The 17060-nt window shown below is 43.3% G+C and overlaps 1 protein-coding gene across 2 annotated transcripts in view; it reads left to right on the top strand.

Moving 5' to 3' along the window:
• LOC110298723 (solute carrier family 68 member 1-like) overlaps positions 1 to 12254 on the top strand; it is a 31470-nt gene extending 19216 nt beyond the window's left edge. The window contains exon 7 of one of the 2 annotated variants that reach the window (XM_021168132.2): positions 11999 to 12254. In XM_021168132.2, coding sequence (XP_021023791.1) covers positions 11999 to 12128 — 130 coding nt within the window. In that variant the 3' untranslated portion in view covers positions 12129 to 12254. Of the gene's footprint in view, positions 1 to 11995 lie in introns of both variants that reach the window. The other variant, XM_021168131.1, reaches the window with a different exon arrangement.
• Positions 12255 to 17060: the final 4806 nt, after the last annotated feature.

The following is a 17060-nucleotide window of genomic DNA, read 5'->3' as shown; positions in this document are numbered from 1 at the left end:
ACTTAAGTTGTCAGGCCTGGCAGCAAGTGCCTTTATCCACCAAGCCATCTTACTGGTCTCTGACCTAGAACTCTTAATCCAAGTGCTTGTAAAGTTCATATAATCTGATCACATTTGTTTTAGTGGTACTGGGGATTACTTTCTGGGCCTTGAGCAGCATCCCCATCATTTAGTAGAATCTGAAGGAACTCTTTCATAAGCTCAGCTTCTCCATGTACTAGGTGACTATTTTACTTAGTGGGAATGCTGCTGTAAACCTAGGTAGCATTAAAAAGCCTCAAGCAAGTTTGTGGTAAGAAGCCATGATGACAGACTCAGTCAAAGAGTCTCACGGCCACAGATCACCAGTTTTAGCATTGTGACAGTAAGGGAGGAAAACCAGGTGTGTTTCCCTTTCTCTGAATAATCTGTGTTCTCAAAAACGATAAAGGCCCAACAGTCAAAATTCTCAACCCCATTTGTACATTAGCATTACAAGCTCCAATAGCCAGGTCACACCCCAAACCAGTTCAATCTAAAACTCTAAAGGTATGATCTAGCCACCAACATCTTCTAAAGCTCCCCACCTTTTCCCATTTGTGAAGCCAAACTAAAGAACGGCAGCTCTTGGGAACAACGGCTCTGAGCACTAATTCTTGTTGGCTCAGCAACATGACACGTTGGCAGTCTGACATGTTGGCAAACTAGTTTCGTGATACCGAAAGCATTTACAGAGATACAAGCACACACAGGCACTTGGGTATCATTTATCTTTTAAGTGATAACTAAACCTTGGCCTCTGGTGGCCTCATGTGGCACATACTACCTGAAAGTCCAGAGGCTAACTGTAGTACTCAGCAGGTGTGCTTTGCTGAGTTGAGATCTACCAACGTAAATACATGTCACTCTTGCAGATAAGTTTTCTAGCATCTGATCTCTTTATCTCTCTCTCTCTCTCTCTCTCTTCTCTCTCTCGATAGTGTCTCTCTATGTAGTCCTAGCAGTCCTAGAGCTCACTAAGTTGACCAGCCTGGCCTTGAACTCACAGAGACCCACCTATCTCGCCTCTCAAGTACTGGCATTAAAAGCATGCACCACCACACCTGGTGTAGCATCTGCTTCTTTGCTTACTGTTCCCAGTGTACAGAACCAGCTAACTTAAGGCTAGTGTTCTTTCCTCTGTCCCTTTCAAAAGATACTCTAAATTCATTGGTGCCAATTAAAGAAATGTTATTTCTGAGCTAAATGTACTGGTAATGCCAGTACTTGAGAAGCTGAGTGAGGCAGGAGATTGTATGAGCTCTAGGCCAGGTTGGGCTACATTGTGAGTTCCAGGTATGTGTGTGTGTGTGTGCACGAGCGCGAATATGGGTATACCTGTGGCTGTCAGAAGACAACCTGTGGAAATTGGCTCTCTCTCTTCACTCTGTGGGTCTCAGGGATCAAACTTAGATTATCAACCTTTGGGGTAAGACTTTTCACCTGCTGAGCCATCCACAGGCCACGATATTTACTTCCTAAAGGATTCAGTAATACACTTAATTCTGCAAAGAGTCACTGAATGTGTTAATAAAGATCTATAATTGAGTAATTTGAGCAAGAAAACCAGAATAATCCCTAGTTATATGGGGTAAAATATTTCATGTAGTTATAGTGGAAATGTATGACTGGGCTTGGACATGGTGGCACACATCTGGTTTTTTGTTGTTTGTTTATTTTGTTTTTGAGACAGGGTCTCACTGTGTATCCCTTGCTGCCTTAGAACTTGCTATGTAGACAAGGCTGACCCAGAAACCCCTGCCTCTGCCTCCTGGATGCTAGTATTAAAGGCGTGCGCCACCACACCTGACAGTGAGTTTGAGGCTATCTTGATCTAAATAGTAAGTTTGAGGCCATCCAGGGCTACACAATGAGACATTGTGTTAAGAAGAAAAGAAATAGATCTTCAAATGTATATAATCTCCTGCTAAAAAATAACATGAACTCTCGGGATGTTGTCCAATGGTTAATCACTTGCCAAGTGTGTATGTGATTCAACCCCTAGCATTGCAAATATGAAGCAGATAGTTTTGAAATTATAGACCAAGCTGCCAGCATATTACACAAGAAAATGCACAATTCAGCTTCAGGGTGTTATGGCAAACACCTCCTCCTTTCACTTGCTCAACCAAGTAGATTTATGTTCTTCTTGGCAGACACTCATTGAATTTTTGTAGTGTTAATACTGAGCTGAGAGCTAGAGTCCTAAGGTTCTTGTTCTGCTTGCATGGTGTTAGGGAGGCAAAAGGGCAAGTCCAGTACACTGAGCTAAGTCCAGAGGTGAGAGAAGCCACAACTACAAACAAACACAGGTCTGTTACTGGTTGCTTGCATGGGATGCAGTAAACACTCCAAGTCCATGTGCAGGGAGTGTCCTGCAGTCCTGACCAAGCTCCTGCTGCTTCATAGGACATTAGGAATACAAAGGTCCATTTTCACCAGGGGTCATAGACTGTCAGTTTTACTCACTGGATTACACTGTCATCTGCTGGTGTATTGTATATAATTGATTAATAATTAAAAATCATTAGTTTAGAAATAGTTTTTGCTGGGTATGATGGCTCATATCTGTTATACTAGCTCACAGGGAGACTGAGGCTGGAGGATTGCCATGAGTTTGAAGACAGCCTGTACTATACAGTGAGTTCCAGGCCAGTCTGAACTGTAGTATGAGAACCTATCTAAAAATCCAAAGCAAAGCAAAGCAAGACAAAACAAAAAGAATAATGGCTTCCTGTGAAGCCATTATTCCTGTGAAGGTCTGGTTTATATACAAGCATGTTTCTTTCTTCCTTTTGTTTCCATTCTTTCTTTTTTCTTTTTCCATATTAGAGATGTGACCTGGGGCTTGGGGCATGCTAGGTAAATGATCTACCAATGAGCTCAACCCAAGCTATACAAATATGTTAAAAATTATATATGTACCATTCCTTTTGAACTTTATATCCTACCATAAAGATTCTTGTACATCCACATTTATTGTGGTTCTACTTATTATATATAGCAGTGAATTAGAACCAATCTTTGTTTCCATCTGCAGATGAATGAATAATGAAAATCTGATACATATAGAAAATAAATATTATTCATCTCTAAATCACACTGAAATCACCAGGTGTGGTAGCACATGCCTTTAATCCCACACATGCCTTTATTCCGAGCATGTGGAAGACAGAGGCAAGATTTCTTTTTTCTTTTTAATTAAATTTTTAACTTTACATTCCAGTCATAATTTCCCCTCCCTCCTCTCCTCCCAATCCATCCCACTCACCTCACCTTCCCCCATTTCCCCCTCCTTTTCTTCTCAGAGAAGGCGGTGCTTCCTACAGATATCAACCTGCCTTGGCATGTCAAGTTGCAGTAGGACTAGGTGCATCTTCTCCTATTGAGCCTAGACAAGGCAGCTCAGTTAGGGGAAAGGGGACCAAAGGCAACAGAATCAGAGACAGCCTATGCTCCAGTAGTTAAGGGTCTCACATGATGACTAAGTCATACACCTGTTACATATGTGTAGGTGGCCTAGGTCCTTCCCGGGTGTGTTCTTTGTGTTCAGTCTGTGGAGCCCCTATGGGTCCAGGTTAGTTGATTCTGTAGGTGTTTTATGATGTCCTCGACTCCTCTGACTCCTTCAATCCTTCCTCTCCCTCTTCCACAAGATTCCCTGAACTTCGTCTAATGTTTGTCTGTGGGTCTCTGCATCTGTTTCCGTAGCTGCTGAGTGGAGCCTCTCAGAGGACAGTTATGCTAGGCTCCTGACTGCAAGCAAAGGACAATATTGTTACTAGTGTCTGGGGTAGGCTTTCTCTCGTGGCATGGGTCTCAAGTTGGGACATATAGGTAGATATGCACCATTTCTTCTTTTTTTTTTTTTTTTTGCTGATTTTCTGTCCTGAAGTTTCATAACAGATACCTCCAAACTTATATTCATGAAAAAAGTTTAGAAAGTGACTTTTCTCTCTTCCAATGGCATAGTAGACAGCATGGTCTTCAACAATAGCAAGAACTCAGAATACGGAATGATTCTTCTCAGAGTGAACCACATACAAATTCTAAGTAGCCTTAAGGTTTGTATTTTAAAATATTTATTTACTTACATATTTGGGTTGTGTGTTTGTGAATGTGCATATATATGTGCACACATGTGTATGGGGGTAAAGGTCAGGTGTCATCCCAAGGTGCTATTTACAGTCTCTCACTGGCCTGAGGGTCCCATGCAAGGTAGGCTGTCTGGTCAGTGAGGCCGGGGGATCTTGTATCTCCAACCCGCAGTGCTGGGGTTACAAGTGAACACCAGCATGTCAGGCTTTTGTATGTGTGTTCTGGGACTCAACCTCAGGTCCTAAGGCTTATATAGCAACCATTTTACTCATTGAGCTATCTTCCTTGACCTGGACTTAACTCTGCTTACTAATGTTCTCCATGTTATTAATCTTGAGTTCGTTGATGCATACAATCTTTGTTTGTTTGTATGAGATAGGGTTTCTCTATGTAGTCTTGGTTGTCCTTGAACTTGCTGTGTAGACCAGACTGACTTTAAACTTACAGAGATCTTCCTGCCTGTTCTTCTCAAGTGTTGGGATTAAAGATATGCACCACCGTGCTTGGCCAATACACACAAACTTGGCAAAAACAAAAACAAAACCAAAACAGAAACAAGAACATACAACCCCCAACTCCTTCTTCTGAAGAACCTGCTTAATTATTATATAGGCACGCCAGAAGAACCAGAAAAGTCCAGGAGTCAGCGCATCCTGTGCACTGCCTCAGATTTTGTATTTTGGTGAAAGACAGCTTTGTTCTTCCCCTTCCATAACACTGTAGTAGTAGTAGTAGTAGAAAAGTATATTAAGAGCAGGCAAAATATTAAAGATGCAAAGCATATAACACATGTACATTTAGGAATATAGAGATAAGTACTTATTTTGAGCCAATATTGTTTAAGTCTAGGCACTAATTATAGTGTACATAAGCATTTGCATCATTTTAAATGAAAACCTTTTGGCCCAAAAGATTATAGTAAAGACTACATCGATTTACTGATATCACGTAAGAAATGTGGTTATGAAGTTTCAGAGGGAATTCTACCAAGATGTACCTTGTACCACAGTAATATATGTACTTTGGGGTTTTCCATAGAATTGTGGCCAGTGTTAATTTTTCTCCACAGAATTTCCTATTTACTTCTGTAAATGGAGCTAGTGTTCCACTGCAAAGGGGCTACCTGAGGAAATAATGGAATCCAAAGGAGAGAGTACCAACTTTAGGGTGGTTTCTGGAGAAACTTGAGACTATTCTACTACACTCTTCCCTTATAGTTTTCCTAGATGGATGTATGAGCAAAAAAGTAGGTGTGTAAGAGCATTAGACTCTTTTTATTATTATTATTATTTTTTTTTTTTTTGGTTTTTCTTGTGTAGCCTTAGCTGTCCTGGAACTCACTCTGTAGACCAGGCTGGCTTCAGAAATCTGCCTGCCTCTGCCTCCCAAGTGCTGGGATTGAAGGCGTGTGCCACGATGCCTTGCTGAGTCCTACCTACACTTTCAAGACAGCACCACACTTCAGTCAGACCCAGCTGTAAGATCCTTGGTACACAAGAGCATCTTAATCCATTTCCACAAAAACCTTCTTAAAAACTGGTTTATTTATGGTTTTTCCTTTAGAATTGAGATTAAAGGTACACTTTTTTTATTGGAGATATTCTTAGATGAGATAAAATTTTGTAGGCAGAAATTTCAGTTCCAGCTCCAAACTTACTAGCCATGTAACTTTGGGCAATTAAATTATCCCATTTGTCTCTTGGTGCATAATGTTGTTGAGGAAATTAGTAGCAATGGAAGAAACATGTTAAACGGGATACTGTGAACCAAACTACGTCTCCTCAAAGTTCATATAGTAAAGTCCGAACTCACAGTGGGTAATATTTGCAGATGGGACCTTTGAGAAGTGAGTTTAGGGCAGGTCCTGAATATAGGTCCTGCATGACAGGGTAAGTACTCTGGAAAGAGGAAGGTCAGGGCTTCTGGGTACTGCTCATTGATAAAGAACATCTGCAGCAGCAGCAGCAGCAGGTGTGATGGGAGCCTAGGTTACACACACACACACACACACACACACACACAAAAGGGGAAAGAAAATAAAAAACAATGTTTTCTCTCTCTGCCATCCCTCTCTTCCGTGCAAGGACATGACTTCCTGGGCTGACAGTATGGCCCAGTGGGAGAATGCCTGTGAAGCATGTGCTAGGCACATCCTAGGTTCAGCTCCACAGGATATCCCTTTCTGTCTGCAAACAAAAGGGCCCCTACTACAGTCTAACCAACCTGGCTCTCTCATCCCGGACTTCTGGCTTTTAGACTGTTAGGAAAGCAAAATTGCAACATTGGTTCCTAGCTGTTAGACCCCTCCCCAACTCCTGGCTGGTTTTGTTTTGTTTTGTTTTGTTTTGTTTTGTTTTGTTTGGATATAGGTCTTGCTATGTAATGCAGACTGGCCTTGAATTTGTGATCTCCTGTCTCAGCCTCCCATGTACCAACATTACAGGCATGAACCTCCATGCCCAGCCTTAGATGACTATTCTTAGCAAATTGACCTAATGAAAGGGAAATTGTCTTCTCTACTCCCAAGGTAGCAACAATTGAGGTATCTGTGCCCAGTAGACCTTAAGTTCTTTGGCCCTCTCCATCCTGAGCATATCTTTGATCAGCAGGCATATGCACTGATACTGACTGGCTCACAACTCCACTGATAGGATCGCCTGTGTTTTTACTACTGGCAATAAAAGTTACTTCATGGATGGAGCCCTGGTAATTTTCACGCCTTTTAGAGGTGAGGTCATTGGGGACAAGGAGAGTAGAGAGAAGCCAGGTTTCACTTCAGCTTTGTGATTAGGAAGAATCTAAGTGTAATAGAACTTGAGGTGCCAGTATGGTAGCTTATGTTATGCTCCCTTTATTTCATAGGGCTGACTTTACAAATGGCTTAGCAGGTGTAAATTAAGAAAGCAAGGTGTAGGTTGGAGAGATGGCTCAGTGGTTAAGAGCACTGGCTGTTCTTCCAGAGGTACTGAGTTCAATTACCAGCAACCACGTGGTGGCTCACAACTATCTGTAATGGCATCTGATGCCCTCTTCTGGTGTGTCTGAAGACAGCTACAGTTTACTCACATACAATAAATACATAAATCTTTTAAAAAGTGAGGTATACTAAATGATGATATTTGGGGATATTATTACCTATTGTTAGGTATTTACTGTTCAGTAGTTATTTTTCTTTTGAAAGGAGAGGGGGAAATCATGGGAGAAAATGAGGTGCATAAAAATTTCTCCTAAGGAAAAAATGTTATTATAATTACATGCTAAAATTAAATCCATTTGTTTATGGTTTCTTTGCTTCTGCTAGAAGGTAAGGTTTGTTGAGTGGCAATATTATTGTTATTTGATCTGTATCCTAAGAATCTAAAGCAGCAAATGTGCTATAAATATTTGGTGAAAAGAAAGCGTAAGCAGAGCTTAAGGATGAGCAAATTAATGTGTGCGTGTGCATGCACAAGTGTGGAGGTCACAGGACAGCTTGTAGGAGACAGTTTTACCTTCTAGGTGTGTCCCTGAGATCAAATGTGGCTCATCGAACCATCTTGCCTGCCTTAACAGTTATTTTCTAGGGTTGGAGAGACGACTCGGTGGTTAAGAGTACTGGCTGTTCTTCCTGAGGTCCTGGGTTCAATTCCCAATAGTGGCTCTTAACCATCTGTAATGGGATCTAATGCCCTCTTTTATCATGCAGCCATACATGCAAAAAGCATTCACACACACACACACACACACACACACACACACATACACATACACACATTTTTTTTTAAAAAAACTATTTTTTATACTGGAGGTTCATTCAAAATGTTGGTACCTTATTGTTCTTTTGCTGTGAAGAGACACCATAACCGAGGCAACTTATAAAGGAAGCATTTAATGCGTGGCTTCACCAGACTCAGAGGATGAGTCCATGATCAACACAGTGGGGAGTATGGCAGCAGGCAAGCAGGCAGAAAGGCATGGTGCTAGAGCAGTAACTGAGAGATGGAGGCAGAGAGAGCTCACTGGACCTGGTGAGGGCTTTTGAAATGTCAAAGACCCACAATGACGCACCAACAAGGCCACACCTCCCAATATTTCCTGACAGCCCACCAATTAACTGGGTACCAGACATTCAAATATATGAGCCTGTGGGCACTCTCATTCAAACACCACAGTTGGTAAGGTTGGACATGAGAGGCAAAGACAGTTTGATAGCAAATTAGTCAATAGATCATCCATATTTCAGCAGAGAGAGGAGAATAAATTCTCTAAAGTCATGTCCTTGCTTGATATACAATTTTAGGAGAAAGGAGAAACCTTGAGAAATAAGCAGAAGCCAGGCATGGTGGTTGATGCCTGTGATCCCAGAAGGATTGTCCCAAGTCTGAGGCAATCTGATCTATGTAGCAAATCTAGGCCAGCTACAACAAAGCCCTGTTTTGAGAAGAGAAGAAAAAAGAAAAGAAAAGAATAGAAGAGAAGAGAAAAGAAAAGAAAAGAAAAGAAAAGGAAAGAAAAGAAAAGGAAAGAAAAGAAAAGAAAAGAACCTGAGCCGGGTAGTGGTGGCACACGTCCCAGCACTCGGGAGGCAGAGGCAGGCGGATTTCTGAATTCGAGGCCAGCCTGGTCTACAGAGTGAGTTCCAGGACAGCCAGGGCTACTCAGAGAAACTCTGTATCGGAAAATCAAAATAAGGAAAAGAAAAGAAAAGACGAGACGAGACGAGACGAGACGAGACAAGACGAAACGAGAAACGAGAAAAGAAGAGGAGAGGAGAAGAGAGGAGAGAAGAGAGAAGAGAAGAGAAGAGAAGAGAAGAGAAGAGAAGAGAAGAGAAGAGAAGAGAAGAGAAGAGAAGAGAAGAGAAGAACCTGAAAGGCAATGAAATCTTGGAAGAGCTTCAAGACAGCCTGTGAAGTAATGGGGAACTCACAGGTACTGTGGAAAGCGTGCAGCCATTCAATACAACAGAAGCCCAAGTGTGTAGCAGGAGAGTTGGCAGGCTGTTAGGTTCATTGGAATGTTCCTTTGCTGCCTTTGAGCATGTAGCTTAAGACACTCTGTGAGTGAGTGAGATAGTGATTGTGTGTGTGCGCGTGCCCACACGAGTGTACGTGATAGGCATATATGTGTGGGTATACATACATGAAGGCTAGAGGACGATGTTGGATGTTTTGCTGTTCTACTTTCTTCTACTTTGAGACAGGGCCTCTTGTTAAGCCTTAGACTGGTAGCAAAGCCCCACCTCTTCCCCCTACCCCTCAACTCTCAGCACTGGGGTTACAGGTGTGAGGAGCTATGCCCAGCACGTTTGATTTTTTTACATGGTGCTGGCGTGCAAACTCGGTTCCTCGGGCTTGAGCAGCAAGTGCTCATTATCTACAGAGCCATCTCTCCAGCCCCCCCTCCCCCCAGCATAAGCAGGCATGTTCAATAGAGGCTTTGACTCTGCAACTCGCCACAGGTGTTCTCCAGACCCTCTCCCCAGGGAAACAGGAGGGAAAAAAAAAAGACAGTTTCATCTCAGAGGTGGAAAAATCTCCCAGAGAGAGCCCCTTGCAGCTGGAATCCAATTTCTGGATATTTCTGAAGCTGGAATCTGTTATAGCTAGAGACCGCTGGAGGATAATGGGCTCCTGTTGCTAATGAAACGCTGAGACCAGAGCGCTGAGGTGCCTCTGCCAAGCAGAAAGCAGCCTTTTCATAAAGCACATATTGTAATGATTCTGACTAGTGAGCGGCTCTTAGTTGTGGCCCCCTCTCTAAGGGCTTGACGAGGCCACTTCCTTCTTCTCTTTTTATTAGAGACATGATTCTGTTTCAAAGTGGAACTTGGGTTTCCACTGCCTCTTGACATTCTGCACCCACTGTCTCCCATCTAGTGTGTCATGTGGCTCAGATCAATGAGCGTCAAAGCTGGCGAACAACGCCTCACATTTATGAGCCTCCACAGCCTCAAGTTCAAAAGCACAGTCATGACCTTGTCCTCTCCTTCTGGAAATCGGTACTCAGCTATTTCAAACCTCTTTGTCTTGAGAGACAAATTAATTGGTCGTGGCCAATTACATCCCACCTTCATCCAGCCTGGGTCAAAGCAGCTAATTTACAGTAACATGGACATAAGTGCCAGTTAAAAAGGCATGCTTCTCAGGCCACTGTGGCTACAAGGGGCAGAAATGTAGTGCAGACTAGCTTCAACAGAGCAGGGGGCCTTCTGGTTATGTGTGAGAAATCCAGCAGAGCTGGATCTCAAACGATGTCAGAAGCCTTTGACCTCCTCTGTTTTGGCTTCAAGCTTTTACAACTCAGTAGCAACAAAGCTCTCAGGCTTACTGAATGAACAGCTCCAGGCTGTGAATAAATATGCACCTTTGACTCAGCAGCACATCAGAAGTCTGCAGGCTGATCCTGAGACGCATCATGTGAGTCACATGCCTAGCACTAAGGCAGCAGTAATTCATAAGGCATGACTTCCTCTGACTAGGTATGGATATCTGACTGTTGGGCCTGGAGTGGGGCAGTTAGGCCCCACCAAGTCTCAAGGACAGAGACAGTTTCCTACGGAAGAAAGGAAAGGCTTTTTCTTAGAAGAGACAATTCGAAGACGACAAATTAGCACACACTTCTGGAAATGAAGTTTTCCACGGAGAATTTGGGCAGAGTAACAGGGAGGCTACCATCTGGATGCAATGAGTAGTCTAGCTGCTGACCTTCGCCCTGGTGGCTGTCTCAGCACCCTAGAAGCAGCAGAAGAGATTGGGTAGCCACTAGTTCTTGCACGATGTAGGAGTCAAGGCGAAGGGCAGGTTTAATGAGTGAGAGTTCAGAGGGATGGCCACACCTAACAAACGTAATCCAGACCAGAGCACCAGGAACATTTCATGCCTGAGCTTGAGAGAGGAGGTAAATGTGGCTGGAGTATTTGCATATGATTCTAGACAGAAGTTTTCTGGCTGATATGTATGCATTGCTCAGAACTGCTTATACATTTTCTCTGAGAAGTCTCTTGTAGACCCCACTTGTTAAAAGTAGGTAAACCATGCCGGGCGTGATGGCGCATGCCTTTAATCCCAGCACTTGGGAGGCAGAGTCAGGTGAATTTCTGAGTTCAAGGCCAGCCTGGTCTACAGAGTGAGTTCCAGGACAGCCAGGGCTATACAGAGAAACTCTGTCTCAGAAAAAAAACAAAAAAAAGTAGGTAAACCTTCTGACAGAAGGTGCTTGTCTAACACCCTGAGAAATTTCATTTTAACACTTTTACAGCCATCATATGTGCTAGAAATGAATGTCTGGAGTCACTCACTTTGTTTAAAGCTTGGCAGCTATTTCAAGGCTGAAGGCATTGAGGATGCATCTCTGTAGCTCAGACAGGACTTGAACTTGGGATCCTCTTGCCTACGCTGCAATTACAGGTCTGGATCATCAGGCCCAGCAATATAATCTTCCTTGGTTTTCTTTCAGACAAGGTATTGCTGTGTAGTCCTAGGTTGGCCTGGAACTGCCTATGTAGCTCAGGTTCGCTTCAAATCCAGTGTTCCTACCTCCGCTTCCTGGGTGCTGGGATTACAAGCAAACACTAACTACCATGTCTGGCCGAAGGATACACTGAAAGCTTCTGCTCTCTGTCCTCCCATGCATGACATGCACTTCTGTATCACAGAGGCAGCACTTGTCACCAGGGAAGGTAGTCACAAATTCACATGTCACCTTCCTTTCCTAGGTGCAGCTAGAAAGAAGAAATTACTCAGGTTCTTGAAAGAATCAAAATGCCACAATGCAATGTTCTCTTTCTCAAGTTAAATGAGCTCGTAGATAAAATGCTCCCGAATACCATGTGTTAGATAGCTGTGACTTAAAAGATGCTTCTGAGACAAAAATTAACTGTCGTAACCTTCTCCCCTAGAAGACTTTTAGATCTTCAGGACAGCATGTTTAATTTGGTCTGTGTGGTCTCCCTGGGCATCGCGACAGTGCAGATTCTGACTTGGAGCTCCTTCTCCGTCAGGAACAGAAGAGACTGCTCAGGGACGGTGTAAGCACAGAGCCCGTGCCACCGCTTCAAGTGCTTGTCAGTTCCTCCAGGTTACGCTGTGCTCAAGGACGCTCTCATTACTTTCTTTATACCCTCTCATTTGTTTCCAATCCAGAGCAAATAAAGTAAAACCGACAGCATGTCATGAGTGTTTTTTGACTTTCTAAGTTAAGGCCTTTCCAAGGAATTTTTCCTGGTGTTCTTAGAATCTGGGACCTGGGACTCTTCACCACTGGACTGCCTTGTGTAACGAGAGCCCACCCATCAGCACACACTGCTCCTTTTAAGTTCCTCAAATCTCATACTGCTTCTTTGATCACTTTTTATGAAAAGACAGCATTCTTCCCTTCTCTTTTGTTTCTTCTGGGGCAGGGACCCTTTTGCATGTTAGGCAAATGTTCTACCACTGAGCTACATTTAAAAGAATGTTTTTGTTTTATAACAGGGTCTCAGTAAATTGTCCAGGATGGCTTCAAACTCACATTGCCATCCTGGCAGGCACTGCCCTAGCAATCCTGTTTCAGCCTCCCAGTTAGTTGGGATTATAAGTCTATGCTACCAAGGACTGGCCTCATCCACACCTCATCCGTGAACCCTGCATCACCATCGTCTGCATATTTTTCCTGTGATGAGAAGCAGGGAAGGTCACTACGCTCCTTGACTTGGAAATGCGTTACAAAGCTGTTATGTATTGCTGGTACAAAAGCAGACACAGGAACCATTAGAACAGGAACAAAGACCTAGAAATGACTCCCACATTTACAGTGAACTGAGTTTTCAACAATGAGACTAAAAACATACAAGTCGGGAAAAGGGCAATGGGTTGGTTTTTTTTTTTTTTAATTTTTTTTTTATTCTTTAATCTCTTTTACAGTCCAGACTTTATCCTCCTCCAGTTCCACCCTCCAGCTGTTCCACATCCCACACCTCCTCCTCCATCTCCAAGAGGATGTCCCCCCACCCCACCAGACCTCCCCATACCCTGGAGTCTTCAGTCTCTTGAAGGTTAGGTGTATCTTCTCTGACTGTGTCCAGACCTAGCAGTCCTCTGCTGCATAAGTGTTGAGGGCCTCATATCAGCTGGTGTATGCTGCCTGGTTGGTGGCTCAGTGTCTGAGAGATCCCAGGGGTCCAGGTTAGTTGAGACTGCTGGTCTTCCTATAGGGTCGCCCTCCTCCTCAGCTTCTTCCAGCTTTTCTCTAACACAACCACAGGGGTCACCAGCTTCTGTCCATTGGTTGGGTGTAAATATCTGCATCTGACACTTTAAGCTGCTCGTTGGGCCTTTCGGAGGGTAGCAGTCATGATAGGCCCCTGTTTGTAAGCACGCCATAGTTTCAGTATTAGTATCAGGCCTTGGGGCCTCCCGCTGAGCTGGATCCCACTTTGGACCTGTCACTGGACCTCTTTTTTCCTCAGGCTTCTCTCCATTTTTGATCCTGAAGTTCTTTCAGACAGGAACAATTCTAGGTCAGAGTGTTTTTTGTTTTTTGTTTTTTGTTTTTTGTTTTTTGTTTTTTGTTTTTTGTTTTTTGTTTTTTGTTTTGTTTTGTTTTGGACAGGGTTTCTTTGTGTAGCCCTGGCTGTCCTGGAACTCACTTTGTAGGCCAGGCTGGCCTCGAACTCAGAAATCCGCCTGACTCTGCCTCCCAAGTGCTGGGATTAAAGGCGTGCGCCACCACGCCCCCGCCCGGCTAGGTCAGAGTTTTTGACTGTGGGATAGCAACTCCATCCCTCCACTTGGTGCCCTATCTCTCTACAAGTTCCCTCTCACCACTGTAGGGCATTTCATCTAAGGTCCCTCCCTCCATTTGAGTCCTGAGAGTCTCTCACCTCCCAGGTCTCTGGTTCCCCCACCTCCTACCTAAGAGGTTGCCTGTTTCCATTCTTTCTGCTGGCCCTCAGAGTTTCAGTCTGCCCCCCCCCCGGCCCACCCCCTACCTGATCATGTTACCCTCTTCCCCTCCCTTTCCCACTCATGTCCCTCCCTCCCTCCCTCTCCCCTCCTGTGATTGCTTTCTTCTTCCTCCCAAGTGGGGCTGAGGCATCCTTACTTGGGCCCTATGGTTTGTTAGCCTTCTTGAGGTCTGTGGATTGTATCCTGGGTATTCTGTACTTTTTTTTTTTGCTAATATCTACTTATTAGTGAGTATATACTATGCATGTCTTTTTGGGTCTGAGTTACCTCACTCAGAGTGACATTTTCTATTCCATCCATTTGCCTGCAAAACTCTAGATGTCTTTGCTTTTAATAGCTGAGTAGTATTTCATTTTGTGTAAATGAACCACATTTTCTGTATCTATTCTTCTGTTGTGGAACATCTAGGTTGTTTCCAGCTTCTGGCTACCACAAATAAGGCTGCTATGAACATAGTGGACCACGTGCCTCTGTGGCATGGTGGGGCATCTTTTGAGTATATGCCCAAAAATGGTATAGCTGGGTCTTCAGGTAGATCTATTTCTAGTTTTCTGAGGAACCTCCAGATTAATTTTCAGAGTGGTTGTACCAGTTTGCAATCCCACCATCAATGGAGAAGTGTTCCTCTTTCTCTACATCCTTGCCAACATATGTTGTCACCTGAGGATTTGATCTTAGCTATTCAAGGTCAATGTTTTTAATAAATGATGTTGAGAAAAGTAGATGGCTACATGTGGAAGAATGAAATTTGACCCTCACCGTACCATATAGAAGTTAATCAAAAACATTCAAAAACCAAGATGCAATGCTGTACAACCAGTGATGGAAAACAGGATAAAGAAGTGGGTTATATAAAGCTGAGTCGTTTCTGCACACTAAAGGACACAGAATGGAGACATCCCATATACTGGGAGAAAATATTTGCAAACCATGCACCCAAGAAGGGCTGACAGCTAAAACATATAGCAAATCCAACCCAAATGTATAAAAACAAATATCCTGATTTAAAAATGGAGAAAGGGGCTGGGTGTGGTAGTGCACACCTTTGATCTCAGGGCTCAGAGGCAGAAGCAGGCTGATCGAGTTTAAGGCCAGTCTGTTTTATAAAGCAAGTTCAAGGCCAGTCAGGGTTACACAGTGAGCATAACATTCATATTTAATATAAAAGTGTGATGGTTCTCTTCATTGTCTTCATTAGATTGGGAGTCACTGAGGAGATATTTCTTTCAGTAGGTCTGTGAGGGTGTTTCCAGAGGAGTATAGCTGGAGGAGGAGAAACTGCCTTGAACCTGGGCACAGCACCATCCCTGACTTGATTCCCAGCTGAGTACCAAGGGAGAACTAAGACAGTGCAGAGGACAGCTAGGACTACACAGCAAAACAAACAAACAAACAAACAAACAAACAAAACATGTAAAGATTTGAATAGACATTTCATCAAAGAAGACACATAGAATTTGGAAAAGTGCTTAACTTTATTGCTTGTTAGGAAAATGTAAAACAAAACAATAATGAGATAGTACTGTATAAGAATTATAATCCTTTGTGGCGTGTGTTACTCCTGATGCTATGTGGGTGTCTTTGGCCTGTGCTGCCATCTGACGTCATGTTGATATTCATGGGCTGGCCTGCCACTGGGAACCATCTTGGTGTCTGTGACTCATATTGCCCAGAAGTCATGTTGATGTCTTTGGCCTGTGCTGCCACAGGGGGCTGTGTTGATGTCTGTGGTCTGTACTGCCACCAGAGACTATGTGGATATCTGTGGGCTGTGCTGTTGCCAAATACTATGTGTAAGTCTATGATCTGCACTCGCCCTGACTGTAAAGATCAAAGAAGCTACTTTTGCAGTGGTATTAGCCATGACTGCAGAGTCACAGTTAAGAAAGAGGGACATAGATGGCTTCTGTGACAACCCCTAGCAACCTGTCCCCCAAAGTAACAATCTAGACAGGAAGTCATCTAAGAAAACTCTTACAAATTGTGATAAGGATTCTGAATTGTGGCTTTCCACAACTGATGGCCTATGGAAGGGGTGTGGGTGGGGAAGGACCCAGTTTTGTTTAGGGGGCTGGCCACTGGGTGTTTGTTCCAAGGAGTATATGGACAGCATAAGTTGGACTTTTTTTTTTCTTCTTTTTAGGTGGGGTGAGGTCACATCAGTGGGAGAGCAGAACTGGGAAGACTGGGAAGCAAATGTGATCAGGGTGCACGATGTGAAATTCCCAGATAACCAATAAAAATATTATGTTGGAAAAAAGGAATTAGGATCACCTAAAATAAAAACCAACAATAAACCAAATGCCGAGGAGGATGGGGGGTGGTATTTCCCAAGCACACACATTCTTGGTGTGAGTTAAGGTAATATAGATGCTTTGGAAAGTGGGAAGTATTCTAGTATGCAAATATACATTTCACATTTGACCAAATGAGGATTCATGTTCACATAAGACACTCATATAAATCATCATAACAGCATTATTCATATGCCAAAGACTGACAGAAGCAACCTAGATACCCTCTGACTGGTACGCGGCTGTGGTACATCTTTGTCATGGACTACTGTGCAGCAGTAGAAAGGCTCTTTACTGAATGGCAAGCACATTAAGTACAAGAAGTCAGATGCAAAAGACTGTGTTGTGTGGTTCCATTTACACGACACCCTGGAGAAGGCAAACCTGTCAGCGCAGAAGACACAGAAGTGACTGCTGTAGCCTGGAGTTGGATGTTGATTACAAAGAGGCAAAGGAGTTTTCTTTAAGGTTCAGGGTTATTTTGGTCCTTAATTTTGGTGGAGGTCACACAGTTGTATATATTTGTCAAAATTCATTCTACACTGAAGATGGCAAGTTATCATTGAAAACACAAAGCTGATAATAGCGCCTGTTCCTGTTGTTTTCTTAGGTTGTCATCTTGCTTCTTTCTGTCTCATAGATGTGACGCTATCAAGAAATGCCATCTTTTGTTATGGATTACCAACAGCAGACTGTATGAAATATCTCATGACTCTCAGGTACA

The sequence above is a fragment of the Mus caroli genome, unplaced genomic scaffold (genome assembly GCF_978045245.1).
Source record: "Mus caroli unplaced genomic scaffold, Mus_caroli_1 scaffold_8, whole genome shotgun sequence".
Lineage (NCBI taxonomy): Eukaryota > Metazoa > Chordata > Mammalia > Rodentia > Muridae > Mus > Mus caroli.
The sequence above is the reverse complement of the archived record's forward strand: the minus strand, read 5'-3'. Positions and strand labels throughout refer to the sequence as shown.